Raw genomic sequence first — 27,835 nt, forward strand, 5'->3', positions numbered from 1 at the left:
GGCTTTTTATTTTTTTTAAGAGGCGGTTGGAATTTGAGAGTCGCGGGTTGAAATTTGCATAAACAACGAGTTGCGTTTGTTTAGGGGCTTGTTTTGAAAGGCAGTGTCGCTTTTTTCTCGTGAAATTTGGCAACGTTGAACTTCAGCCTTAACTTTTCTATAGAATATCAACCAAACAAAACAAACACAAACGCTAGGAACTGTACTGATTGCTCCGCCTTCAAGATGGTGACCAGCGGTTATAGTGCTTTTAGGAGTGTATCCGGGTTGTTCAAAGGTTACTGTTGCGACACACAGCTGAAATTTCACGGTTTATAGAATTTCGTGTTTTACTCATCGCAGCATAAAATATCAACCAACGCAACAATACACATGTATATCCTGTTTACACTTTTAGCAAGCGTGGCGATTTTGCCTCTGCTTCTGTGGTCATGTTTTCCCTACTTTGTGCAAGATGTGTTGTACATTGTAAAATGTATTGGATGTGGAATTCGGATTCGGAGGTATGCAAAGAAAAAGCCATGCTACTTGACTTTAGAAAAGTTTTTGGAAGTGGTGCAGAAGCAGCCGAACAAACCTTTGATTGTGTTCGAGAATAAAACCTATTCTTACCTGGACGCGGATAAACAAAGCAATAAATTTGCCAGAGCTTTACAGAAGCACGCTGGCTTGAAAGAAGGAGACACTGTGGCCCTGTTTTTAGGGAATGAACCCGCTTTCATTTGGACGTGGCTAGGTCTGGCTAAATTAGGATGTGCTGCTGCATTGCTGAATTACAACATCAGATCAAAATCGTTGCTGCATTGCTTCTCCTGCTGCGGGGCTCGTGTGCTAATCGCTGCTCCAGGTAAGATGTATACAGAGTATTATATACCACTCAGTAGGGAACCCGGGGTTGGTCGTTAAACTTTTTACTCTTCATTATTGCCCTCAATCTGATGACATTCAGGGAGGTTCCGTTCCTCGTTATATTGAATAATTCTTCACGTACAAATTGTTGTTTTTATTTTTATTTCAGCATAACTTTATTCCAAATATCATATTTAGGCGGTTGAAAATGCGCCAGTCACCTGTGACAACCTGCCCCGTACTGGGTTGGGTGTCGTAAAGTATGTTCTTGCTTTTAAAGTAGACAGTAATGCAGCATATTTTTTGTGTGTGTGTTTTTTTTTTAAATAAGTTTCTGCTGTGTACAAACAGTAAATCATTTAAATAAGCGTTATATGGTGACATAGCCCACATATTAGTATTAAAAAGTATAAAGAAAAAATGTAAGAAATCCTATAGGATTTACATGTGACAACCTGCCACAACCAGACTTTACATAATTTACTCTCAGTCCTACTGGGAGAACCTACTGGTTTTGTTTTTACACCAAAAGATAGCCAGTATGTGATTCTGTGTAACATGGCCATCAGTTCAAACAAATTCCAATACTACTAATAATTATAACATAAATAACAAGCTATGCATTTTTTTTCTTTTTCGTGTGAAAAAAATGAAATACGTGCTAATCTTTGTTAGATGGAATTGACCTCAAATTACAAGAAGGTTGATTTCCAGACAATAGAACACACATTTCAGAGTCAGTGTCACCTGCCTGTGCCATCTAGATTCATAGTTATGAGCACTGTGACAACCAACCCAGGTCTCTCCTATTTTCTGGGCAGCCAGGTACATCCCCACTCAAATATGTAATACAAATGTAAACCAAATAAATTATTGAAGTATTTTGCTGTCTTGCTAGTTTAATAATGTTAGCATCATGTAAATTTGCATTTCTTTCAAAACCATATGCATTTGTATTTTTATTGTGAACTTAAAAAAAAAAAAAATGCCTGCATGTTTCTTTGTCACAAACGAATCGCTCATCTTTGAACAGGACATTAAAATACAGCAGAACCTACACATTTGATGTTTTAGGTTTTTTGATACATGTTGATGATAATCCCAATTTCACAACTAGTCTATAATTAAATAATAGATATCGGGTCTTTTATGAACGCTAACCCATGGGATGGCCCAAGATGTAAATGGAAAGTCTTTATTTTGTGTTCCCTTGTGATACTCTACATTAACAGAGCTGAAAGGTGCTGTTGAAGATGTGCTTCCTTCACTCCAAGAGGAGAAAGTGTCTGTTTTTATCCTGAGTGAAGAGTCCACCACACCGGGGATCGAAAGCCTTAATGACAAGATTCATCAGGCTTCTGACCAGCCACTACCAGTGTCTCTGAGGTCCAATGTTACCATGAAAAGTATTGCAGTATATATCTACACCTCTGGCACCACAGGTAAGGAAATAAGGTTTTAAAAAAGTGATGTCATTAAAATGCTAGGGACCTTTAACTAGACCATGAAATACTATTCAGCCAGTAATATGATACGGTCCTATGAATACAATCATATATTTATAAATCAGTCACTGTGGCATTTCCATACAAGGCATTTGATATCAAGACATGTCAGCTGGTATCGATGAGTACACCATGTAACATTTTTTTTTTTTTTTGTTCCTGGGTAGTAAGTGTTATTTCCTAATTGCTTATGCCTCAAGTATAGAAAATGACTATTATTCCCCACAAACTTTGCTTTTGTGACCAGGACCGTGATATTTTGAAATTTACCTATTTTCCAGAACATTCCAGATAGATTCAGTGCTGAGTAAACTTGGAGTAACTTCTAGAACTTTCCAGTAATATAAATAGCAGTATAAATACAGGGGCCTTAAGCCCACCAGTTCAGTTTAGTTCCAGCTGCCTAAGTGGATACATATCTGCATTTTTCTGAGATGGCATCAAGAGGCTGCAAGCGTCCGGCAGACGCATTTTGCTATGTCTGTGACCAATTTATCAAGACAAGAGCGAAAAAGTACTCCGTGGAAGCATCTGCTAAGATGTGCGAGGCCTACAAGGCATATTTCGGCATGCCTGTCGGGGATCAAGACAAACCCTGGGCACCTCATTTCATCTGCGAGCACTGCAAAAAAAACTGGAAGGTAAGATGGACAATTGTTGCTCGGAATTTTGTTATAAAATTTGTTAATTTTTAAAATTGTAAAAGTTTTTAATTTTAATGTTTTACAATTTTCAATGTTATTGAAAAAATATATCATATATGAAAAATGTTGCGAGAATCTCTTACACATTAGTCATGGGTGAAATAAATGTATTTTTGTAGGATGGTACAGAGGGGGAAAAGAGAGCCATGAAGTTCGCTATCCCAAGAATTTGGCAGGAACCCACTGACCACTCAAGCAACTGCTACTTCTGCATGGTGGACCCTTCCAAACGTCGGACTGGCAAGAATGCACCTGCTGTCACATATCCGGACCTTCCTTCATCCATCGCCCCGGTGCCACACTGCCATGAGCTCCCCATACCCACTCCTGGAGAGAGAGCAGCCGCCTTTAGAAGAGAGCAGCAAGTCAGAGAGCGAGGAAGACGTTTTAGATCCAGATGACAATTTCAGAGGTGGAGCTGAGGAGAGAAACCCATACTACCCCAACCAAAAAGACCTCAACGACTTGATTAGAGATCTTGGTCTCACCAAGTCCAATGCTGAGCTTTTGACGTCTAGGCTCAAGCAGTGGAACTTGTTGGATGAAAGTGTGCAAGTCGCAGATCAGAGGAAGCGTCACCAACCTTTTTCCAGCTTCTTCACCCGTCAAGATGGGCTCTGCTTCTGCCACAATGAGACCAGTCTGTTCGAGGCAATCTGAATCGCCTGTAACCAGAATGAGTGGCACATCTTCACTGACATCTCATCCAGGAGCCTCAAAGCCGTACTGCTCCATAATGGTAACAAGTACCCGTCTCTTCTCCTGGCTCACTCGGTGCACCTCCAGAGGATTACAACAGCATCAAGACCTTGCTGGATGCCTTGAAGTATGATGAGTACGGCTGGGAGGTCATAGGAGACTTCAAAATGGTGGCATTCCTGATGGGTCTCCAAGGCGGTTTTACCAAGTTTCCCTGCTATCTTTGCCTTTGGGACAGCAGGGACACCAAGGCGCACTACCACAGGCGGGACTGGCCACAGCAGACAGAGTTCTCTGTGGGGAGGAACAACGTCAAGTGGGAGCCGCTGGTGGACCCCCGGAAGGAGCTGATGCCACCACTGCACATCAGATTGGGCCTTATGAAACAATTTGTCAGAGCTCTAGATAAGGAGTCGGCAGCCTTCGAGGCTTCTTCTCTAAGCTGTTTGAGGCAAAGGTCAAAGCCGGTGTCTTCGTCAGACCACAGAAAGAAGATCCTGGAGTGCAATGAATTCCAAGAAGCTCACTAGTAAGGAGAAAGCGGCTTGGAACAGCTTTGTCGCAGTGGTTCGGGGCTTCCTGGGCAATCACAAGGCCGACAACTATGTGGAGCTGGTTGAGACTCTGGTGAAGAACTACGGCACAACGGGCTGTAGGATGTCCCTCAAAGTCCATATCCTTGATGCTCATCTTGATAAATTCAAGGAGAACATGGGAGCATACTCAGAGGAGCAAGGCGAGCGTTTCCACCAGGATAAACTGGACTTTGAACGCCGCTACCAAGGACATAATAACGAGAACATGATGGGAGATGATGTGGGGAATAATAGCCATTTTCTATACTTTTGAGGCATAAACAATTAGGAAATAACACTTGCTACCCAGGAACACAAATTGTGTTACATAGTGATATCAGCGCTCTCTGTAGTATGTCTGCTTTAAGACATGCATGCATCGTAATAAGACATTTTTTTAGTTCTGTGATAGTCATCAGTCTAGGTCTGAAAAATGACCATTTACCAAGTGTTACATATTTAGCTTTAGTTTTGATAAAAACTTCAGCTTGGTGAATTTCCTCCTGTACTGATTTCAATTTTGCTTTCTTCTGAAGGACTCCCAAAGGCTGCAGTGGTCACTCAAGAGCGGCTATGGGCAGGAGCTTCATTCCTCAGAATGAATGATGTTCTCTCTCAGGATGTGGTCTACGTTAATCTGCCCCTCTACCACAGTGCTGGCTTCATGATTGGATTTATGGGTTCAATAGATTTGGGTATTATTTTCTCAGGACAATATCCTGTTCCAGTTCCACTCAAGGATCACAGACAGGCATTACTGGCATTGTAGATATTGTTACAGATAAAAATAGAAAAAAAGTTCATGCAATTCCTAAAACAGTTGAAAAATGCTCTCCTGAACTCCAAAATTGATTATCCAGCTATGTGCGGTATTTAGTATCCAATCAAGATATGCTCATAAAACAACAATCACACCATAAGACCTTAACACAGACTGTGGAAAATCTTGTACAACTGTAGAGCCACTTCTACCCAAAAAATTGATACCAGTGCACTGTAAATCCATACTGCATTTTCAACCAAGCCTGTTCTGTGGTGCAGACTTTCATTGATTTACTGTTTTTAAACCAAGGGTATTAACTTGGGGTAACTGAATATCATAACTCCTTCAAATGGTAGTTTTAATGTAAGATGGTTCTTGGTTAAAGTACACATACATTTGATACATGTGTGTTTTAATATGTATTTTCTCATTTACCGGAGCTTGATTTTTCATTCCCCCCCCCCGACCCCCAATAGGTACAACCATTGTTTTAAGGCGCAAGTTTTCAGCCTCTCAGTTTTGGGATGACTGTCGGAAGCACAATGTAACGGTTATACAGTACATCGGAGAGGTGCTGCGCTATCTCTGCAACGTTCCAAAGGTACTTCCACATTCCAAATATGTTGCCCAATACCTTCTTCAGTATAGTCAATCAAAGTTTATAGCTGTGACATACTAAGTAAATTAAGAATGGATTCATTTGACTATAGCTTTCAGTTGATTTAGACTTTACTGTCAATGGTGGTACTATATGTATATAAACAAACAACTACATCACACATCTGATAAATCGATATCTACAGATAGCATTATGCAGTGTTTTTGTATTGTCCTTCCACTGATATAATGTGCAGCTATGGCCAAAGGTTCTTGCATCATCCTAAAGAATTAATGCATTTTGCTTTATAAAGTCGAATGAAACCTGCTGAATAATGTTACGTTAACATATTGAATTGCATACCGCTTTGTAGTTTCCCATACACTTAATGAGAACTATCAAATTATACAATGTGACATTTCAAAATGTAACATGAAATAGTGATTATGGCTTCTGATAGACTTTTGCAATATCATGTTGTAGTTTCTTTGATTACATGATGTTAAATAAAATATAAAAATTGTTGATTATAATAAACTACGTGCTGCAAAACTTTTGGCTATAGCTGTACTGTGTTTATATTGTAATATGGTTTTTTAGGAGCAGGTTCAGCTTTCCTTTTGATACAGAGTAACACTAAATAAACGCAGCTAACAATGTTCTTCATATTCTGCAGCCGTGAATGAGGTTGTATAATTGAATTATTGATGTTTGAAAGAAATGGGGGGAGGGGTCAGCAATCTATAAAAAGTAGGCCACACTCCATGTTTGGCCTCACTAACCGGCGTGATTCCTTTCCATGAATTGACTGCCCAGGTGTTACTGCTGGTCAAATAGCAATAGCTGACACTGCATGGTGTGAGCCTCTGCTTCTGTGTTCCTTCCAGTCTGTGACGACTTGAGGAGACGACCAAATCAGTCACCAGAAGTCCAATTTCACCCTTCTCTCGTCATGTAATCCCTTGAAGTTTTTTCAATGAGTACTTAATGATTTTACAATGTGTAATCTTTAACTTGTGCAGATGTTAGCTAGCAGAAATTTCTTCAATTCAATTTTCTCAACCTTTTCCCACAAGTTATGGCTGCTGCTCCACCCCCTCACTTAAAGGTGTAGTGACACAAAGCGTTTACCAGACTGTTTTTACACATCTAATCCCTTATAATGTTGAAGGTGTATCCTGCAGTATGTCTCCAGGTGTAAGTCTCTGCTCGGAAAGAGACTGAAGGTGTTTTATAACCTCTTACTGCTGCAAGTAGTAGCAGGATCCTAACAATGTTAGAGTAACACAGCGACAAGCCAATTTGGGGAGAAAGTTTGTGTCTGTTCTACTGCAAAATATCGAGAAGCTAAACAAAGTGGCATGTCAACAAGGTTTGCTTTCTGGTAAAATACAGTGTTGTCTTTTGGAAAGTTATCCTCCTTCACCTGGTTAAACATCCAGCATAGAAAATGCATTCAAGTCCAAATGGGCCAATGTAGTGTGTATGACAGTTATATTTATTCCAACTGTAAATAACTTATGAATAAGATATACTGACAATTCTGGCCAACCTCCTATTTTTGAAAAGGTTAGGCAACTTGAACACACTGTCAGTTTGTGAGGCTCACTGAAATTGTATCTCCTCTCCTCAGCATATCATCCGAAGGGTTTGGGTCTCATTTAACATGTGATTTCTCTTGGAGGCGAGAGAAATATAGGGTTCCTTTCTAGGAATAGCCAGTGGCTTTTTACATTGTAAGATAAATCATGCAGTGTTATATAAGTCTGATTGACGTACTGGACCAGATTGGTTTCAAACATGATCTTAAAAAGTTTACCCCCATAAATTATGACAGTCAACATGCATTGAATTCGTGGTTGCAGCCACTGCATGCAGGGACATCTGTGTTAAGATTCACTGTGACTTACTTGCTGTATGTTACGTAGAAGAACGATAGGTTGCGGATACAACCCCGGTTCCCTGAAAGAAAATAATCATTAACATATGGGACATTACCGTCAGGCAGTAGGGATTGGCTGAGCTTTATAGCAAAGCTGCCGATAGGCCTCTGCGCGAGCTGGCGTGTAAGCCCACCCCCCTGGGAGCTTACTATACACAGCGCGCAGAGACTCTCTTCCTCTTTTGCTCTTCGGGCAGACAAGGCTTCTGGAGCGACCTCGCAGGTTAATGGTTATTATCTCTTTCAGGGAACCGGGGTTGCATCCGCAACCTATCGTTCCCTTTCAATTCGAAAATAACCATTAACATATGGGAACAGTGTACCCTAGCCGTCGCGAGGGAGGATTCTTGGCAGTAGTACAGACTTACGTCATAACGCAACTGCGTAGGCAATACATCTAGGCATATGTGGAGCTACGCCTCAGCATCTATGTTCGCAGTGACACCTGTCCTAAGGTGGGGTATCAGACACTACATTGGCATCCTGAGGTGCCATAGAGTGTAGTACAGATGCTCCAAATAATGGAGCAGAGGAATCCAGCACGTTTAATCTGTAAAACCTCATAAAGGTATGCGGTGTAGCCCGACTGGCTGCCGCGCAAATATCAGACACTGGCACCCCTCTAAAGAGGGCCCAGGACGTTGCCATACCCTTAGTGGAATGCGCCTTCAACTGCCCTAGCGGTGGAAGGCCTGCAGACTCATAGGCTAATTTAATAGCATCCACTATCCAGTGGGAAAGGCGTTGTTTTGACAACGGCTGACCCAACGTCTTAGAACCATGGCATATGAACAGTTGTTCTGTTTGCCTCACGGTCTTTGTACGGTAAATATAACACCTCAATGCCCGCACAGGGCAGAGCATGTGTAACCGTTGTTCCTCTGGAGAGGAAAAGGGAGGAGGATGGAACGCCATAAACTCAACTGGCTGGTTCATTTGGAACGGGGATATAACCTTTGGCAGAAAGGCCGGATTTGTACGCATGGAGACCTTAGAACAGTCTCCTGCGAAACGGATACATGAAGGGTGCACTAACAGTGCATGTAATTCACTGACGCGTTTTGCTGACACTACCGACAGCAAAAACGCGTTTTGGAGGTCGCAAGCGTCTTGCGCCTTTAAGGAACTGAGATGCCAAAAAATGACAACCCGGTGATAATCCGTCAGTGCGTACATGGTGGCTAAATACACTTTAAGTGTAGAGGGAGATTTCCCTTCATCTAACAGTTTCTGCAGAAACTGTAATATTACTGCCATAGACAAGATATTGGGTCATGGCCCCCCGCCAGACACCAATCTTGGAACAACTGCCATTTGTACGTGTACTGCGACCTGGAATAATTGCTCTGAATGGTCGAGATCACTGCTGTCGAAAGCCCTAAGGCTGACAGGTGCTCCCGCTTAGGGGCCAAGCCCATAGCTGCATGAGCTTGGGGTTCGGGTGCCAAAGCCGACCTTCGGCATGGGACAATAGGTCTGCTCGCAGGGGAAGCTCCCACGGTTGACCATGCAGTAACTGCAACACGCTCAGGAACCATACTCTGAGGCCACCGAGGAGCGATCAGAATCGCTGTCACTTGCTCTACCCTGACCTTCTCTAAGAGGGCGGGGAGCATCGGAATCGGTGGAAATGCATATAGGAGGACTGGTGGCCAATCGTGAGCCAGTGCGTCGACTTCTAGGGGGCTGTCGGGATCCCTCACCGAGAACCATAGGGGGCAGTGCATGGTCTCTCACAAAGCGAAGAGATCTACCTGCGCTCTGCCGAACCATTCCGAGATGCGCTGTACCACCTGAGGGTGGAGACGCCATTCTCCTGCAAGAGGGCCTCCTCTGGACAGGAGGTCTGCTGCGTAATTGACTCTGCCTGGTAGGTGGACCGCGCGCAGAGAGGTCAAGTGCGGCTGTGCCCATAGCAACAGCCGTGCTACCATTCGGCGAAGGCGGGGGGACCGCAGACCGCCCTGGCGGTTGATATACGCCACAACCGTGATGTTGTCCGACCACAACAGCACATGCTTGTCTAGAAGCGCCGGCAAGAAGTGCCGGATGGCGAGGTCCACTGCTCTGAGTTCCAGAGCGTTGATGTGGGCTGACCTCCAGGGTCTTGACCATACTCCACGGGTCCCTGAGCCATTCCTGACTGCTCCCCAACCTTGGTTGGAAGCGTCTGTTGTAACCACTTCCCTCCAGAAGATGGGACCCAGGCGAATGCCCTGGCGGATGTTTGCCAGAACTTTCCACCAGCGTAGTGCTTCCCAGCAGGTTCGGGATACCGTCAACCTGCGGTGTTTGTCTCTCCGCGGATGTAACGCGAAGGCATTGAACCAGGCCTGTAGAGGTCTCTGGTGTAATAAGCCTAAGGGAAGGGCTTGTGAGGTGGCAGCCATCAGCCCCAGCATGCGCTGACACAGCTCTATGCTGATTGTTTCTCTCAACCTGAACAGGGAGAGACACCGTTCCAGCGAGGCAACTCTTTGTGTCGACAGGGTTGCTTCCATGGACACAGAGTCCAGATGCAACCCCACAAACTCGGTCTGTTGGCTTGGCACGAGGCAGCTCTTCTCTGAATTGACCTTCAGACCCAGCCGCTGAAGATGGTTCATAACCATCACTGTGTGCTGTGTCAGCCAATCCCTACTGCCTAACGGCAATGTCCCATATGTTATTGGTTATTTTCGAATTGAAAGGGAAACAGTCTTTGTTTTGTTTTTTGCTGGGGGTATAGAGAGAGTAGTTAATTATAGCATAACGCTAAAGAAACTCTTTTCTACAGACGGAATGGATTTAAGCTTTGTTCACTCGATTGTGTGTTTAAACACATGGATGTATTTGTAAGCTTTGTAGATACATATTTCTTTCTTTTTTGTTTCCTATAGCAAGACGGTGATCGGGATCACAAAGTTCGGATAGCTATAGGCAATGGTGTCAGAGTAGAGGTTTGGAAAGAGTTTTTGAATCGCTTTGGAAATATCCAAATCTGTGAATTTTATGCCTCAACTGAGGGGAACATTGGCTTTCTCAACTACATAGGAAAAATTGGCGCTGTCGGGCATGTTAATTACTTCCACAAGGTAAGAACTGAATTTGAGGCAGTGCTAATAGTTTGATTGCTAAAACACATCTGAATTGTTTTTAGGGAATGATTAATAGTTAATATTAATGATGTGAGTAATAGCCATTTAGTGAATGGCTCAAAAAAGATTGAACATGCTCATTAAATATTTTGTTGATTTTGGCTAAAACAAGGAAGCTGAATTTGGTAAGCAGCATCAAATTGAGTTTTTACAGTTCTTCTACTTCTAATTTCTCTTCCTCATTCTGAGTAGTGAATATTCATGTATACCAGTGTCTAGTAAACCTCAGTGACGTTGCTCTAAAAGTCCAAACAAATCTGATTTTGTCATTTTATAAAGTAGTGTGGACTGGACAGTAAATTAGATTGTATACACGTAGTAAAAATTGAACAATGTTTCAGTGTGTGTCAAACTAAAGGGACACCACTGGTTTCAATGGACATTATTTAAATAATTAAGGGTATTGTGAAACAGTACATTTTACTTGTGTCATGTTCAAAGTGAAACATCTTTTTGAATACATTAGTTTAGCCGGTTTCCCCATCTGTTGATCCCTTTCAATTTAGTTTTAAATTGTGTTTTAGAAACTCTTCCCCTTTGCACTGATTCAATATGACACCGAGAAAGAAGAGCCTGTTCGGGACTCCAGAGGTCTTTGTGTCCCGACTTCCAAAGGTAACTGGTATGGCAGATCCTTATGCTGTACCCCCTTTGCACACTTTTATTGAAAAGCAAAATCCATCAGTTGATTGAACCATTCCATGTACATCTCCAAAACTGCTTCAGAAACACACACAGGGAGACGGCTCCCTTAATATTGACACACTGTTAACAGTGCACTATTTCAAGAGGAGTGAGCGAGGGTCCACACAGGTTGCACCTGAACCTCTTCCAGCCAGGTAATATATGCCTTTTTTTGGAAATATACCTGATTTGTGAAGAACTTTTAGGTACTGTGAAGCATTCATGCTTTTATGGTGGTTTTCTTGACTTTATTGGGTCATTCCAGTTCAAGTAGACTCAATTTGTGGCCGGTGATGCTTAATCAAGTCTTGTACTGGACTAACTTCAGTATACCAGTGGGGTATTTAACTGTGTTTTTGTTTCTTTTCATGTAGGTGAGACAGGCCTTCTGGTATCAAAGATCACCAAAATAGCTCCTTTCGTTGGATATGCAAGAAACCAGCAGCAAACTGATAAGAAGAAGCTGAGAGACGTCTTCAAAAAAGGAGACCTCTACTTCAACAGCGGAGACCTCCTGATGCTGGACCAGGACAACTTCCTGTACTTTCAAGACAGGATTGGAGACACATTCAGGTGAGGCAGCATAGTCAGCACACTGATTATCTATATCATTAATCAGTCACACTCATTGAGCCATCAGTCAGTGCTGGAACAGATTCCATTATAGAATACTACATATAACCGTCACATGTGTTTTCTGACTCCATCTGTATTTGTTACATCAGCACTATATTACAGTATAAACTGTATGCATACTATTGTAAAGTTTGGGAATTACATTTTTATAGAAAAGGCATGTGCTTTTAGGGATTATTTCTGGCATAGTGGTGTTAAACAATTGGTTTCTGGTTCATCATCGTAATCTAGTGGATCAAACAGTCAGGGATAGCTGTGACAGGTTGGTTAATGAGTGCTGACTGTACTTGTCATTAGACAGACTTTTCATATCCTTTGTTTTTTTTTTCAGGTGGAAAGGGGAGAACGTGGCCACCACAGAAGTTGCTGATGTTCTAAACTTGATGGATTGCATTGAAGAGGCTAGTGTGTATGGTGTTAAAGTACCAGGTAGAGCCCCACTTATATAAATATCTAGTTACCCAGAGCTTGTAGAACTAGTGACTGCTGAGACAGGCAACGATATGACAGTCAGTGTGCAAAAAAAAAGTGATTTGCTTTTGAATTTGAGTTTACTCATCATAAGTGGGGCGTACCAGTGTGTCCATGGTAACTTAGGGATGCAGCAAATTCTAATACTGTACCTAAAAGAAAGACTATTATATAAATGACTATTTGAAACAATTTGTGCCTGATTCAAGAGTAGACAGGTTCTGGATTACAGAGAGGGTCGCACCATTGACCTCAACAAAGATTTGGTCACCAGCCAAAAGTAATGCTGAATTAGACTGCCAGTTTCTAGAAGAGCTGGATTTCAGCTGGACTGTTTCTTCTAGCCATGTTGCTGTTTGGATTCCAGATCACGAAGGGCGAATAGGAATGGCTGCTGTGAAGCTAGAGGAGGCTAAACAACTTGAGTGTGACAAGATCTACAGCCACGTTGTCAGCTATCTGCCCAGTTATGCAAGACCGCGTTTTCTTCGAATTCAGGTAAAAATTAGAAAATTGATACCGTAAAGGACTCCTGAGTAGTTTTTAAATGATTTAATTCCACAGTGAAAATGTGTCTTCCGCTTGCTTCAGAATAGGCCAAATACCTTCAGAACTGCTTTACTGAATTTGTTATTTAGCACAGCCATTTGTTAGTACTGACCCCTATACTAACAGCTGTTCTGACATTCTGATTAACTTATGTGTGAAAATTTTGTCTTGGATCTTACATGTCCACAGCATAGAAGATATGGAATTAGTGTGCCAGTTACACCCACTTGAAAAATGCATTCAGGGAAGGTTAAAATATTTATCTATTTTTCATAACTAAAATAATATGCTTCCCCCCCCCCCCTTTTTCTTTCAATTCTAGAATTCCTTGGAGGTCACTGGAACATTCAAACAGATGAAAGTCAAATTAGCAGAAGAGGGTTTCAATCCAGCTGTAGTCTGGGATCCACTCTACTTTCTGGATGAAAATGAAAAGACATATGTACCGATGACCCAGGAAATGTACAGTTCCATTATTTCAAAGCACATCAAGCTATAAAAATGACCACTTCCAAAAATATGTAGCTCATTTCATCAATTTAAATGTGAGCGTCTAGGTAAAATCTATTAAAAAAAAAAAAATAATAATTAAAAAATACAACAACAAAAGGAAATTCACCTCGGGGAGATTTACATTTTCTTAGCAATAAAGAGCTGACAGAACTCATCAGAAATCTTGGAAGCGGGTTGACGTTGGTTTGGTTGCAGTATTATTTTAACTGTACACAGGATTTCCCACTCCCCCATATTCAACATGTCTAAATGCTTCACAAGAAGCTTCAATATCAGTGTTCTGCATCTGATTTCATTTTAAACGGGCAATATTAAAAAAAAACGGCCATCGCAATTTCCTACCTGCACCACAGCAATAGAAATATGAAATACAGATTTTAACCCTTTGCAGTCCTTTAACTTTCCAGTCCAAAAAGACGTAAAGCACAGGTTTCTAGTTGTTTTTTCTCCAGAAAAAGCAGAGAAAACCTTTCAATAGCCAAATGAGATCGATAGGAGCTGAATGAAGCCGTAAAAAAAAAAAAAAGGGCGTATCCGATAGTCCGATGCACCACAGAGATAACACGGACATAAACAAAGGAGGTAGCTGCTTCTGCATCCAGCGCTTAAAGAATATCACTGACATTTGGAGGGCTTTTTGAGATGTATTAATAAAATAGTGACTTGGATTGCATTATTGAGGCGTTTGGTAATAAAACGAGTAATCAGGAGGGGATTTATCAGTATGCATGTCTATAAGGAGGTATGTGAAAAATAGTGAAAAAGGGGTGGGGCTTGGCTGGAGATACAGTACCAAGTGTCCTTTTGCAATTCAATGCCCTTTAAACTTATTTTACTCTAAAAAATTTAAACAGCGTTTGTGAAAATAAATTGGACCAGACGCGCCTGACAAGCGCTGAATAAATGGACTGCAGAGTTAAGGTATTTTTTTTTTTAGGTTCAGTTTTTTCATACCGGTAGCTATTTCTGTCTGTTTTATCGAGTGCGCCGATACAATTCTTGTACTGCTAAAAACTGAAATTCTGAACACTATAATGCAGCATTTTTTAACTTCCATTTTTGGGATTCAGATCAAAAGTTTAAGGATGTACTTTGTCTGGCGGTATATTTCCTTGGTTAGGATCCAGTTGAGAATACAATATTCTGTGTTTATATATATATATATATATATATTAAAGATTGTGAAACAGGATATTGGTAGCTGGATACTTTAAAGGGGACCAAGTCTACCCGACTTAACCGTGAGTATTATTCATTTTGACAAATTAAGGTCAAATCACCAGTATTTAACAGTATTAAATACAGCTTCCAAGGTAGAGCAGTATTTGTAAATCTAGAAAATGATTTCCATGGTTTTAATGTTTTTAAGTACTTCAATAATGTTCCAGGTTTTTCATTTTACATTGGAAGCTTTTTAAACTTCATAATTTAGTTTTCAGTCTGTTAAACTGAAACTTTTATTTGTTACATTTTATTTGGGAAGTGGCGATATTTCAAATAACATGCAGGGTGGTAGCCTCAGTGTGTAAGTAATGTTAGTGTGTGGGCAGGCCAAAATCATTACTGCACCTGCCATAATCCACAGGAATTAAATAATACTAACTCATACAATAGTAACACACAATTGTGTGTAAATGGTTGATTTAATATGTTATGTATGTATACACTTATATTTTAAATCAAATAATCAATTAATCTATTTTATATAGCACCTTTCATAGTGGACCACCATCACAAAACTCTTTACAAGATAGAGGAACAATACATAATACATTAAATACCCCCATAAAACCTCTGGTTGTGAGTTTTGCTAAATGCCCTGTGTACAGTGCTAAACCAAGCATGCTCAAGCACATGCAAGCACAGAGCACAAAGCGTACTAAAAACACACAGGCATGGGAAAAGTCTAGGAAACTGCATTGATGCCAGACTGTCCTCCAACACAAAGTCCGTGAATAGCAAAGCTTTTCTGACTGTTTTGTGTTCCGAACAAAACTCAGAATTGCCAGGAAGGATGAGAATATTGCAAAACCCCAAATCTGACAGTAATAGGAATGTTATGGAAATGAAATTGGTACTTAATTAACAAACCCCACATGCAAAAATCAAAAGGTTGTAACAGGTTTTTTTTTTTTACCTTTCTCTCCATTACACACAGATGGTTTCAACTAGCTTGACCAGACTTTGATACAAACAACTTGCATCTGTCCAAACCTCATAGTAGTCATTTTTAAGAGCTGACAAGCCAAATGGTCATTGAGAGATCTCAAATTTATTTATAGATATCTTCAAATATTTAAAGATATCTAAAATACATTTAGAGATATCTCAAAATGATATAGATTCTTTAAATGAGATATCTAAAATCCATTTTTAGATATGTTTAAATACTTTTCAGACATCTCGAAATCATTTAGCAATATCTCTAAATTATGTCCTGTCCATTTTAAAGATAATCATTTAGAGAGATCTCGAAATAACTTCCTGTTCATTTAGATATCTCAAAATCATTTGAAGATATCTTCAAATGAACATTAAGTTATTTAGAGATGATATCTCGAAATGAACAGGAAGTTATTTGAAGATGTCTTTAAATGAACAGGGTGTTATTTGAAAATATCATCAAATGATTTACAGATATATTTAATTGAACAGGAAGTTATTTAGAGAGATATTTTAAACCCTTATTTTAAGATATCTCTAAATGACAGTTTGGCATGCCATGCTACACAATCCATATGGTTTCCTTAGTATTTAAAGATATCTGTAAATCAGTTTAAAATATCTATTTCATTTTTAGATGTATCATTGATTTACAGATATCTTTAAATTTTAGATCTCTTAAAAACTGCACAATTAAAGATATCTGGAATTCAATTTGAGATATCTCAATGTTTTGCAGCTATCTCTAAATATTTCGAGATATCTTAAAAATGCAATTTGAGATCTCTCTGAATAATAATTTGGCTTGCCATACTGATATACCTACAGCAAGAGGGCTTGGAATGTCAGGTGCCCAATGCTACAATTGACCCCACAGCTACGGTCAGTTATAACATTCTGTGAAGAATAATTAAATAACCTTTTAATTTAACTCAAGAATTTAACGTTTTATTGAACAAGATAAATTTTCATAAGAAGCAAATATGAGTTAAATAAAAACAAACAAACTGAATATCGTTACTAAAAAAATTAAAATGTTCAAATAAGGCAGGTTTTTTTTGTTCTACTTTTAAAACTTTAACATCCCTAAAATGATAGGCCTTTTCAAGCAAGAATATGTCACTTTGAGTCAAAATTGTGATATATTTACATTTTGTTTCCTTCAGTGCAAGCTTCTGTGCCCAAATTGCGCTAATGTTGTATGGTGTCAATTGTACAACTGTTACTAACCCTCATGTTCCAGCAAGAAACAACAAAACTGAATGTACGCTACTAGGTCAAAAAACGATTTTTTAAAATAAAATCTCAGGGCTTTGGCCCAGGCAGGCAGAGACTTGAACTGAGCATGTGCTGAGTGAGTGAGTTGCACTCTAACTTGCTTCTGATTGGAGAAATTCAAAGTGTTACAACTGTCCCCGATCTACCCTATTATCTGTCTAAAATGTTTCCGCTTGACTCTCAAGTAGTCCAATGGAGATGGGAATTTATTTCAAACAGGCTACGTAAACCACTTCTTTAGTTTTACAGAAGAGCATGTGCTACAAAGATATACTGTAGAATGCACACAGATATGATATTGCATTTATGTGATGAAGTTAAAGAGGATTTAGAGTGAGGACCATTATAACTCACAGCCGTGTCATTCTTTGCCACGTTTTTGTATATGACATGATATCCTATTCTACACGTGTTATTAATTTTCAAGTGCAACTGGGTATGGAGCATATTATATGCCAAAATAATAAATAAATAAGCATGTCTACATATTTACTTATGCATTTCTATATTTATATATTCAATTATTTTTCACCGGGTGTATGAAATTATAATTTAATGAATACAGAATGTACATATGCTACCAAGGAAATGTATTATTCCTTATTAGTCATATTTACTTATTTTTAATCAACATTATTACTTTGCCTCACCTTGTAAAAAATTAAATAAAGTAATAATCCTTGGTTGTTTCGAAGCCATTCGAGCACGTTTAACTAACAGCTATGGTGTATGAACTGAGTCGTGTGGTGTCTCTGTAAACCTTGTTACACGATTCAATCTGCTGGCAACATTGTCACCACGGGAGATTGGATTTATTTATTTATTTACATATGTTTTTTCAAAACATCTTTTTTCCTTGCATTAGAATTGTAGCGATTCAAAATGTGTTATTTTTGTTAAAGTTATTATGCCACCTTGGATGTAAACATCAGCCTCTCTTTCATATATGAAAAGGTAGCCCTATCAGTTCCAGAGATGATAGATTAGGGCTTCTCAAACTCTGTCCTGGGGACCCCCTGTTGGCTGCTGGTTTTCATTCCAACCAAGCTCTCAATTACTTAACTAGACCCTTAATTGAACCGATAATTTGCTTAATTAGACATTTTTACTTGTTTTCAGCATATTTCAAGTTGGCTATACCATTTGATAAGTAACTTGAACTGCACATGTTTGATTAGCTCGTGTAATGCTAATCAGGAAATATGCAAATTTAAACTACAAGAGACATTCAAATCGTGTGAAAGCACAAAGCGGGAGGGGATCATTTGATAAACACCAGATTTTAGCTGCCAGTTCAATATTTAGCTAAATGTTAAATATTCTTAAGAGATTTAAGATTTAATTAAATATTTAGCTAAACGTTAAATCTTGTAACTTGATGTATAAATTATATCTGAATGTACACATTAAAAATATATATTTATTTATTTTCACAACATTTATAAATCTGGGAAAAAAGACCATATAGTAAGACTTTTTTTGTTGTTGTTTTGTTTTACCCATGGCACCTCATCACAATTCCCCAATAGTGTAGTTAGTCTACAATGTTCTATAAATTATTCTCCCATTTCTGTGGGTGTTACATACATCATCTTCTCTTTGTGTGTCTTTCACCTGAAGAAGAGACTACCTTTGAGGTCTTGAAAGCTTGTGATTAACTATTGTTGAGTTAGTCCAGTAAAATGTATCACACCTTGTGACAAGGTGGCTGAGTGGGAGCTGGTGCAGGAGTGATGCAGTGCGTGAAAGAAGCAGACAGAGATCATTGTAATCCAGTTTGGAAATGTTTTTATTTGGAAATTCCAGGTCTGGCGACCAAACAATAATTCCGCGGCAGTACACACCAATGTATACAGCATGGGGTATATAACAAGAACAGACAGTCCTAAATAATAATACAAACACAGTCACCAGTTCTGGGTCCATGCAGTATAGTGCTTGTGGTGGGTGATGCAAGTTTATATTTGTGCCAGTGGTGCAGTGTTGTCTGGTTTAGTGATGGCCCTTGGCGACAACTCCGGAATTGTGTTACCTGTCTAGTAACGTACAAGACAATTACAAACAAACAAAACACAACACTCATAATTTCAGTTACTGTTGTTGCTTTCACTGTCCTTCTCGGTTCCACTCCCAATAAACCAATGTGAAGGAACAAATTACAATTCTCTGTCCACTTTTTATGCTGTCACACATGACCCCTTGGTAAAGGATTGCAACCACCTTTCCAATATGTTGCTGCCATGTTGTTTCCCTTCCGGGTCAATGCATTCTTGCAACGGAGTCTCGTCCGCTTCCTGGCTGTCTGACTTCCCTTGAACCCTGGGAAAGAACTGTCAGCCCAGCCTATACAAGGATCTCTGTTCTTGGTGCTTAGTGCTCTCACAGGTCAGCAAGGTGATTTACAACCAAGAATCGTTGTATTTCTGTCACACCCCTCCTTCTATCATCTTTGTGTTATGAAGAATTCTGTTCCTCCATGGAAATCAGTTTCCCCTGCCAGTAATTTACCGCATTTCATCTGGGGAAAATGTTGCTGCATAATCGGGATTCAGCTAAAACAAACTTTGGTGAAAGTGCGGAAGACAAATCGCCAGACCACCTGATTGCATGTGGCACAATAATAAAACAGCAGAAACATATTTAATTTTATGATGGAAACAATGTGCGGGATAAGAGTCGGGTTAAAACAGACGGAGACAGTGAGTTTGGGACTGTCGGAAGACACTACTGATATTCAGGACCACACGGTCTGTTCAAATAAAAATGAGATTACCTACCTACCAAACAATCATAAATAAATACTCAAATAAAACTAGTAAAAATTGTTATCAAATGTTTCGGCTAGGTCAATATATTTGGAGTCCCACTAGTCAATAGTAAACAAATACATGCTTTATTAGTAAATGTTTTATACAGCATTCACTTAACTATAGCAGGTCTATTGGTGAAGTTTGTATCGTGTTGCTCCCAGGTAGAACTAAACACATCAGGATGCTCCACCTCAAACTTTATAGTCCTTTGCTGGCGGTTATGGCAAGTCAACAGAGCCATAAATGTATTGACACAACGCATAAGTAATTTTGGCAGCGTGTTGTGAAGTGCCAATAAAAGGGTAGCATTCTCATCACGTGACTGTTTCACACCGCGTATTTTAAAATGCAACTCATAGTGGATTCCTTACTAACATGTGACCAATTTTACATTTTATGCCAAAAGGGCAATAACGCTTTGATTCAACACATTGGAACATAGCCAATCGGTGTATAGTTTTTTTTAAATCACGTGTTACTTTGTAACCCTGCCCACAATGCATTGTGGAATTTCAGCCACAGCCAATCCCAACTGCCCTTATAGTATGGAGTGCCATTTGTGCAAAAACTAAGCAGCCATTAGTTTGTCAATTTGTTTGTTAATTCATGAAGTTGTCAATTTGTTTGTGAATTTGGGAACTTGTCCAGCAATTCATCCACAAATTTGTGAATTCATACAGTAATTCATAAATGTATTTGTTAATTCATCTAATAATTCATTCATTTGTCAATTGATTAATACAAAAGGCTGTACAGACCTGCAAAGTTTTTCAACTCAACGTCGAAGGCCGTGCAACGTACGTCAGCAGCCAGTGGCTACCGGTGCTGAGCAACATCACACCTCCACACATTCGGCGCAAGGAAGCAGTGGTCAAAATCGTCAACAAGATCCAGGATGACCCGGCACTTCCATTGCATGACTTTATCCTCCATCCACCAAAGGTGCATCTGGAATCTAGACTGGCTGTCACTTCCTGACCCTGATTGGTCTTCAACAATCCAGTGGCAAGAGGAGTGGTTCCAGAGCGACACTCGCAACCAATTCCTCATTGCCGACCCAACAAACAGCCCGCCCGGCTTTGACCTGCCACGCCAAGATTGGACTTTATTCAATAGATATCGTACTGGTCACAGTCGGTGTGCAGCGTGTCTTTATAACTGGGGCCTCGTAGACAGCCCACTCTGCTCATGTGGGCAGAAACAGCAGAAACAGCAGAAACAGACAATGCTTCATGTTGTGGAGGACTGCCCGCTGACAAGTTTCCCGGGTGGACTCCGTGCTTTACACACAGCTGTTGATTCAACAGTTGCTTGGCTGCGCAAGAACAGCACACGTTAAGAAGAAGAAGATTTGGTCAGAGGAATCCACAACCAGATAACCGCCTACTGTTAAACTACACACTGATGGCTCCAAGAGAAAACACATGTATACTGTTTTATTTTATGATTGAATATGAGAGAGAATGTTTGTCTTCTGCATTCTTATTCTTCTGCTTTCATTGACAGAGCTGAAAGGTGCTGTTGAAGACGTGCTTCCTTCGCTCCAACAGCAGAAAGTGTCTGTTTTTATCCTGAGTGAAGAGTCCACCACACCGGGGATCGAAAGCCTTAATGGCAAGATTCATCAGGCTTCTGACCAGCCACTACCAGTGTCTCTGAGGTCCAATGTTACCATGAAAAGTATTGCAGTATATATCTACACCTCTGGCACAACAGGTAAGGAAATGTTCGAGCAAGGCTTGAGCAAAGTGTGACCATTAAATGCATATTATTATCCACACTACATAACCGATCTCGAGAACCATACACAAACGTTTTAATTAACCCAGCTCAAAGCGTCCACACTGAAGCACCGTTTCATATTTAGTTGGGCTTAACGTGTAAACACTATTAAAATAGTCTGGTTACAGCTCCTAGCAGCGTAACAAACTGATGCGATCTAATTTAGAACCGGACTCGAGACTACCCCTGAGGTGCTCTCCAGTCCGGTTCTCGAGTACGGTATTAAACGTTGTGTAGGGTCGACGCTAACCATCAGTGTAGATCATTGCTATGTTTAATTCAGTTTTGTTTTTTTTTCAAAGGCCTTCCCAAGGCTGCTGTCATAACACAGGAATGGGTCTGGGCTTCGGCTTTTTTTCACATCTGTGGCGTGAACTCGGAAGATGTCCTCTACCTTAATTTGCCTCTCTACCACAGCTCAGGGTTTTTGATGGGACTGACGGGAGCCTTAGGAAAAGGTGTGGTCTTCTTCATATCGCATGTGGAAGGGATTATTGAACTTTGTTGTTCAGTTTGTCTGTCATGTTTTGTGCATATTCCAGACACAATAATATCCAAAGTCTTATGACTTTAAGGGCTGACTTGGCGAGATTTGTTGTCAAAAGCAACTAGCTACAAATCTAGTGATTTCCAGGACAGTCATCGGAAAAATTCAGAAATATAAAACAGGTAAAACGTTTAGATTATCCTGTATTAGCAACATCCTTTTTATAAGAATCGTTGTCAGGGTAATTAAGTGAAATCCAATAATGCCCCACCCACATTTGAATATGCAAGAAACTTCAATACGTTCTTTGTTTAGCAACAGGCTCAACAACCAAGAGCCTGTTCCTAGGGGAGAGCAGATTTCTAGTGACGCCACATCTGCATGATCACCACCCACCACGCTGGCGTTGTGGTACTTCCAGATTTAGGACTACGGTACACCACTGCTCATGATATGGCTCCGTAACATCAACATCAAAAAACAACGATCTAAGATGTTTAACATTTGACGATTAAAGAAATGTGAAGTATAAAATGTAATTATGTACCGTTTTTTACCGCCCTAGACGTCCGCCTGTTCTGCCTATATGATTAAGCCAGCCCTGAATGTCAGAGTCAAAATAAAACCGCATTTTAATCAAAATATTGTGTATTTCCTAGAAAATAGTACCGGGAAAATATTGCATAATAGACAAAAATCGGGTATAAATCAGTAAAAACCAACTAGTGTTTTAAAAAAAAATCCTGTATTTTTATCGCTAAAATTCAGAATAAACCGCAAATGCGGAACACTACTTAATGTACTGTGTGCTTTATTTTGCTCTTACTTGAATTTATTTTATGCTACTTTCATAACTGTTCTTAACTGTATTATGATGTCCTGTCCTGTGATATTTTATAATGTGATACTTTGTACTGTGATATTTTGTAACAGTTGTAAGTCGCCCTGGATAAGGGAGTCTGCCAAAAAAGGTAATAATATTAGTTTCATTGTGTACACATTTCTAATAGTGATATATCAGAAACTTGTCTTATAAATAGCGAGCAGCCAGATTACTCAGTTGGTGTCTTTTAACCTTTTTTAAGTATGCCATCTAAATTGTCTGCAAATTACACTTTTTCATATCTTTTCTGAGCAGAGTCCAACTGTGATTCATTCAGAGCGTAGGTACAGATATCTCTTGTGCCAATTTTTATCAATAATTACCTTGCTTAAGTTAAAGTTCAAAAGAAAGTTCAACCAAGTTGCCCCAGATTTAGTTCGAAGAGCCTTTGCTTTTAATTCTCATTTTGGTTTATTTCATGAAAACATTTTACTACTTTTTCTTTTTCTCCAGGTATAACCATTGTTTTAGGGCGCAAGTTTTCAGCCTCTCAGTTTTGGGATGACTGTCGGAAGCACAATGTAACGGTTATACAGTACATCGGAGAGGTGCTGCGCTATCTCTGCAACGTTCCAAAGATACTTCCAAGTCCCAGGCAGGGCTCTACATCACAAGAAATCATCACAAGAACAGGCACAAGCCAAATATAAAGTTATAGCATACGACATGAGCTCCAATTTAGCCATCTATAAAATGTGGATCAATTTTCTAACGAGCTGAAGCTGCACTTTGTTGTTTGGTGGCATATTTGTCAAAACCTTTTCACCAGTCCTGAATTGAGTGCTGTTTTGTGAAAGGAGAAACACATCTGTTCATTCCAAAAAACTTGAACCATGTAAGTTGTTTGTCTGTGATTTTTTGTAACCCTAACATAGATTTTATTACCAAAAAAATTAGCTCTTTCATACTAGCGGACTACAGACTGCTCAAGTGACAAAGGAAAGATGTCTCTGCTCAGAACAGTAGAGCAGAATACACTAACATAAGGTTTTACAGTCCCCGATAAACCCTACTTTTATACTATCTCATATTAATTATAGTAACGAAGTCCGTCATTAAGGTTAACCTGGGGCTATGAAACCACCCCCCGTGTCAGATATTAAAATGAATAAATTATCTTAATGTAGTCTTTCTGTAAAGCTGCTTAGGGCTTATTCATTAAAGACTGGAGCGGGTGCCTTGGAGACTGTTATATCTGTCCAACTGTCTTTCTGTATGTTATTTTAGTTTTGGATATATTTAGAGAAGTACTCAATTGCAATAAAATGTGGTCTGGACAAGCTATTGAGAGTGTTCGAAGGGTTAAGTATAGAGGGCACCCATAACTTAAAAACACTTAAAAATATGGTAAAGCTTTTAATAAAGTACGTGAAGTAGACAAACGTTTCAGCTAGTGTCTTCCTCAGTGCCCTGTGTCCTGGTGTGTAGAAATGTAAATAAATAGAAGAGAGCTTAGTAGTTATACACCATTGAATTGGATACATCTTACCTTGTTCAACACTGCCATTTTCCTCCTTTCCTGTAGAAAGACAGTGATCGGGATCACAAGGTTAGGCTTGCTTTTGGCAATGGTGCCAGAGCAGACACCTGGAAGGAGTTTTTAAAGCGTTTTGGAGCTATTCGAATCTGTGAATGTTACGGTGCAACTGAGGGGAATGTGAGCTCCGTCATCTATGTTGGAAAGGTCGGTGCTATTGGACGGGAGATGTTTATTCACAAGGTAGGAACTAAATACAGCCCTATTTTAGTCACTTTATCAGAAATGTTTTTTTTTTTTAATGCATATTGGTTTACAACACTTTCAGAAAACCCAAAAAAGGCATATGGCAACAGAAACTACTGTACAAAATTCTACTGTTTCTTCTTTTTATTTATTTATTTATTTTAAAAGAGGAGATTTTTCCTTGCCCAGTTTAAAAGCAGGAATTCAGAGACTGAGAAGTGGACAAAATGACAGGTTTATATATTGTAATAGATAACCTCTACTTGAACGAAGTTCATTTTGAAGGTCATCCCCTCCTTCCCATCTAAAGCTACTAAATAACTATTTTTTTTCCTTCTGTTTGTTTTGTTCAGTGATCTGCCCCCTGCTCCTCCACTAATCATAAGCTCTTGGCTTTAAATTGTGTTTTAGAAACTCTTCCCCTACGAGCTGATTCAGTACGACACCGAGATAGAAAAGCCTGTTCGGGTCTCCCAAGGTTTTTGTGTCCCGGCTCCCAAAGGTAATTTATTAACTTCTCAATGCCAGCCTTGGTACTCTCTGTGTTCAGTCAGATGCCAGGATTAGGTAAAGGCTAAATAGAGTTATTGTAGGCTATTGACGCTTAACATTTTTTTTGCTGAAATTAACAGATTACTTAAAAAAACAAGTATGCATATACCACCACTGTTTGTCAGTTTTATATTAAGTGTACTGGAAAATGATGTGGCAGAAGGTGTACTAGGGATTGTAACTGTGTGTATACGATGCCTACCCACTGATTCCTACAATGTTATTCTTAATTGAACTTATATTATATATTTTTTTAGAGGATTAAGGTTGTACAAATGTAGTCCACTAACCAATAATTTACTATTATTCTTTGTACTGTCGGTAGTTTTGTATACTTTATGCATATAATTCAGAATTATCTTTTTTTGTGGTGTTTGTGTTTTTTTTTCAGGGGCGACTGGCCTGTTCGTAACAAAGATCACCAGAATAGCTCCTTTTAATGGATATGCAAGAAACCCGCAGCAAACTGATAAGAAGAAGCTGAGAGACGTCTTCAAGAAAGACATCTACTTCAACAGCGGGGACCTGCTGATGGTGGACCAGGACAACTTTGTGTACTTTCAAGACAGGATTGGAGACACATTCAGGTGAGGCACCACCATACATGACTTCAACAAAACAAATATACATTTCTGAGGTGAGACTCATATAAAATAAAGCGGACAAGTGATTTGAACTATGCCTTATTCAGTATAGGGCATTTGACAATTATCTTCTTTTCTCTTTTAGATGGAAGGGGGAGAACGTGGCCACCACAGAAGTCTCCGTATCACTGTTTTTGTCTGCAGATCATGAAGGGCGAATAGGAATGGCTGCTGTGAAGCTAGAGGAGGCTAAACAACTTGAGTGTGACAAGATCTACAGCCACGTTGTCTGCTATCTGCCCAGTTATGCTAGACCACGCTTTCTTAGAATTCAGGTTAGATTCAGTTAACATCTGTGCTAGTAACAGCTATGGTAGCTAAAATGTTTAACTCAATGTTTAGGTGTATTTTAAAAGCTGTTCATGGTTTATATAAGTTATTGAAAGTGAGAGGCTTCGCAACAGTAATACCCTATACACACTACTTAAAGTTTATTGCATGTCTGATCTCCAGAGTGACCACAATGTAACAAAATGATCAAGGTTTTATATTCAGGGATAAGGATTTTTCACTGAACCCATGCTAGTGTATATACACTGAAAAAGGCAGGCTTAAATGGCTTGTGACTGGTATGGACCCAGAGCTGCATACTAATAACAATGACATGGGTTTGACTCAGCTAGGACACCTCAGTCTCCTGCAGTCTACTTTTTTTAGGTATGTGGACATATTATTAAGCATAACAAATCAGATGGTGTACAGTATGGGGATTATGCAGGTTATTCCCATTTCATAATGCAGCATCGTAATGTATGTGTGTCCACTGAACTGCTGGTGAGATGCCTCAGAGAGACTTTTAATACAGACCCAGGACAGTGCATTCAGATTTATTGATTTGGCTTGGAGTAATGTGAGGTCAGCGCAACAAATGAAGCACACTTTCCCTCTGACCCACTGTCTTGTTTGTTTGATTTTTTTTTTACAACAGGACTCTTTGGAGGTCACTGGAACATTCAAACAGTTGAAAGTCGAATTAGCAGGAGAGGGTTTTAATCCAGCTATAGTCCAGGATCCACTGTACTTTCTGGATAAAAATGAAAAGACATATGTACCGATGACTCAGGAAATGTATAACGCCATCATTTCAAAACATGTTAGGCTATGAGACTGATCACATTTCTGACTCCATTAAGTGTGATTGATTATTCAATTATGATTATGCCCTCTGTTATACTTGGGCTCATAAAATAATTTATTCCATCGTCCCCTTTGCATGCCATCAGTAGCAACTACACTTGTACATGAAATCTAGTACTGTGGTTATTTCATAATGAGAGAGTCAGTTTTCCAGTTTTACATACTTTTGTTGCAGCATGACCTCTAATATATTTATACATTGTGCATGGCTCTTTATAGTTTTAAGTCCTTTGGTGCAGCAACGCTTATGTACAAAGAATGTATGAGACAGTATTGTAGGGCACAAGACCACTAATTCTGAACTATGCTGACTGACAAGTAAACCTGTAGACAACCTGCACAAAAACACTGAAAACCCAGAGGGGCGTTGGGTGTTTTTAACAACACCTAGGTTTTGGGAAGGAGAAAAACAACTTCTTTGCAAAGAGAAGAAAATACAGTATTTGTCTTCAAGTGTGTAATGTTGTTATGACACGGTCCGGTGCTAAGTTACAAAATGCCTTTGAGCAGATATAAAGTAACTATTTGTGTACTAGTTTTAACTTACAATATATTTTGCTTTGTGTTTGAAAATTGTAACAATTCCTGCAAAGTGATTTGTAAGCCAGCAAGCATTACATTAAATGGAATAGAGACTTTTCTGAATACTAAAATGACTTGAACATCACTTATTTTGAAAATATAGTTAAGTATGCACGAGATTATGTGTACAACAAACTTTGTGTTTCGCAATACACCTTTTTCTAATACC

At 39.5% G+C, this 27,835-nt stretch overlaps 2 protein-coding genes across 3 annotated transcripts; both read left to right on the forward strand.

Annotated features, from left to right (window-relative positions):
* The first annotated feature begins 278 nt into the window (after positions 1-278).
* Positions 279-14,073, forward strand: LOC121294327 (very long-chain acyl-CoA synthetase-like). 2 transcript variants are annotated; one of them, XM_041217931.1, is made up of 10 exons: positions 279-847; positions 2,082-2,291; positions 4,869-5,027; positions 5,572-5,696; positions 10,515-10,709; positions 11,297-11,387; positions 11,831-12,029; positions 12,424-12,521; positions 12,931-13,061; positions 13,435-14,073. In XM_041217931.1, exons 1-10 carry the CDS (start codon positions 373-375, stop codon positions 13,609-13,611), a joined length of 1,860 nt encoding a protein of 619 aa, XP_041073865.1. In that variant the 5' UTR covers positions 279-372; the 3' UTR covers positions 13,612-14,073. The 2 variants fall into 2 exon arrangements, with proteins under 2 accessions (XP_041073865.1, XP_041073866.1); XM_041217932.1 differs by lacking the exon at positions 10,515-10,709.
* A 7,080-nt stretch (positions 14,074-21,153) lies between these two features.
* On the forward strand, positions 21,154-27,731 carry LOC121294329 (very long-chain acyl-CoA synthetase-like). Its single transcript, XM_041217934.1, has 9 exons — positions 21,154-21,592; positions 21,961-22,116; positions 23,482-23,597; positions 23,950-23,958; positions 24,554-24,748; positions 25,163-25,253; positions 25,695-25,890; positions 26,033-26,222; positions 26,876-27,731. The coding sequence occupies exons 1-9, from the start codon at positions 21,340-21,342 to the stop codon at positions 27,050-27,052; spliced, it is 1,383 nt and encodes a 460-aa protein (XP_041073868.1). The 5' UTR covers positions 21,154-21,339; the 3' UTR covers positions 27,053-27,731.
* Positions 27,732-27,835: the final 104 nt, after the last annotated feature.

Source organism: Polyodon spathula, chromosome 19 (assembly GCF_017654505.1).
Source record: "Polyodon spathula isolate WHYD16114869_AA chromosome 19, ASM1765450v1, whole genome shotgun sequence".
Taxonomy (NCBI): Eukaryota; Metazoa; Chordata; class Actinopteri; order Acipenseriformes; family Polyodontidae; genus Polyodon; species Polyodon spathula.

Excerpts from the sequence above, each read along its gene's own strand:
- LOC121294327 (XM_041217931.1), top strand. The coding sequence starts at position 373 with ATGTATATCCTGTTTACACTTTTAGCAAGCGTGGCGATTTTGCCTCTG. Across the intron at positions 848-2,081 it reads TGTGCTAATCGCTGCTCCAG|AGCTGAAAGGTGCTGTTGAA; the intron begins GTAAGATGTATA and ends CTACATTAACAG. Across the intron at positions 5,697-10,514 it reads ATCTCTGCAACGTTCCAAAG|CAAGACGGTGATCGGGATCA; the intron begins GTACTTCCACAT and ends TGTTTCCTATAG.
- LOC121294329 (XM_041217934.1), top strand. The coding sequence starts at position 21,340 with ATGTTTGTCTTCTGCATTCTTATTCTTCTGCTTTCATTGACAGAGCTG. Across the intron at positions 22,117-23,481 it reads GACGGGAGCCTTAGGAAAAG|GTATAACCATTGTTTTAGGG; the intron begins GTGTGGTCTTCT and ends CTTTTTCTCCAG. Across the intron at positions 25,891-26,032 it reads AGGATTGGAGACACATTCAG|ATGGAAGGGGGAGAACGTGG; the intron begins GTGAGGCACCAC and ends TTTCTCTTTTAG.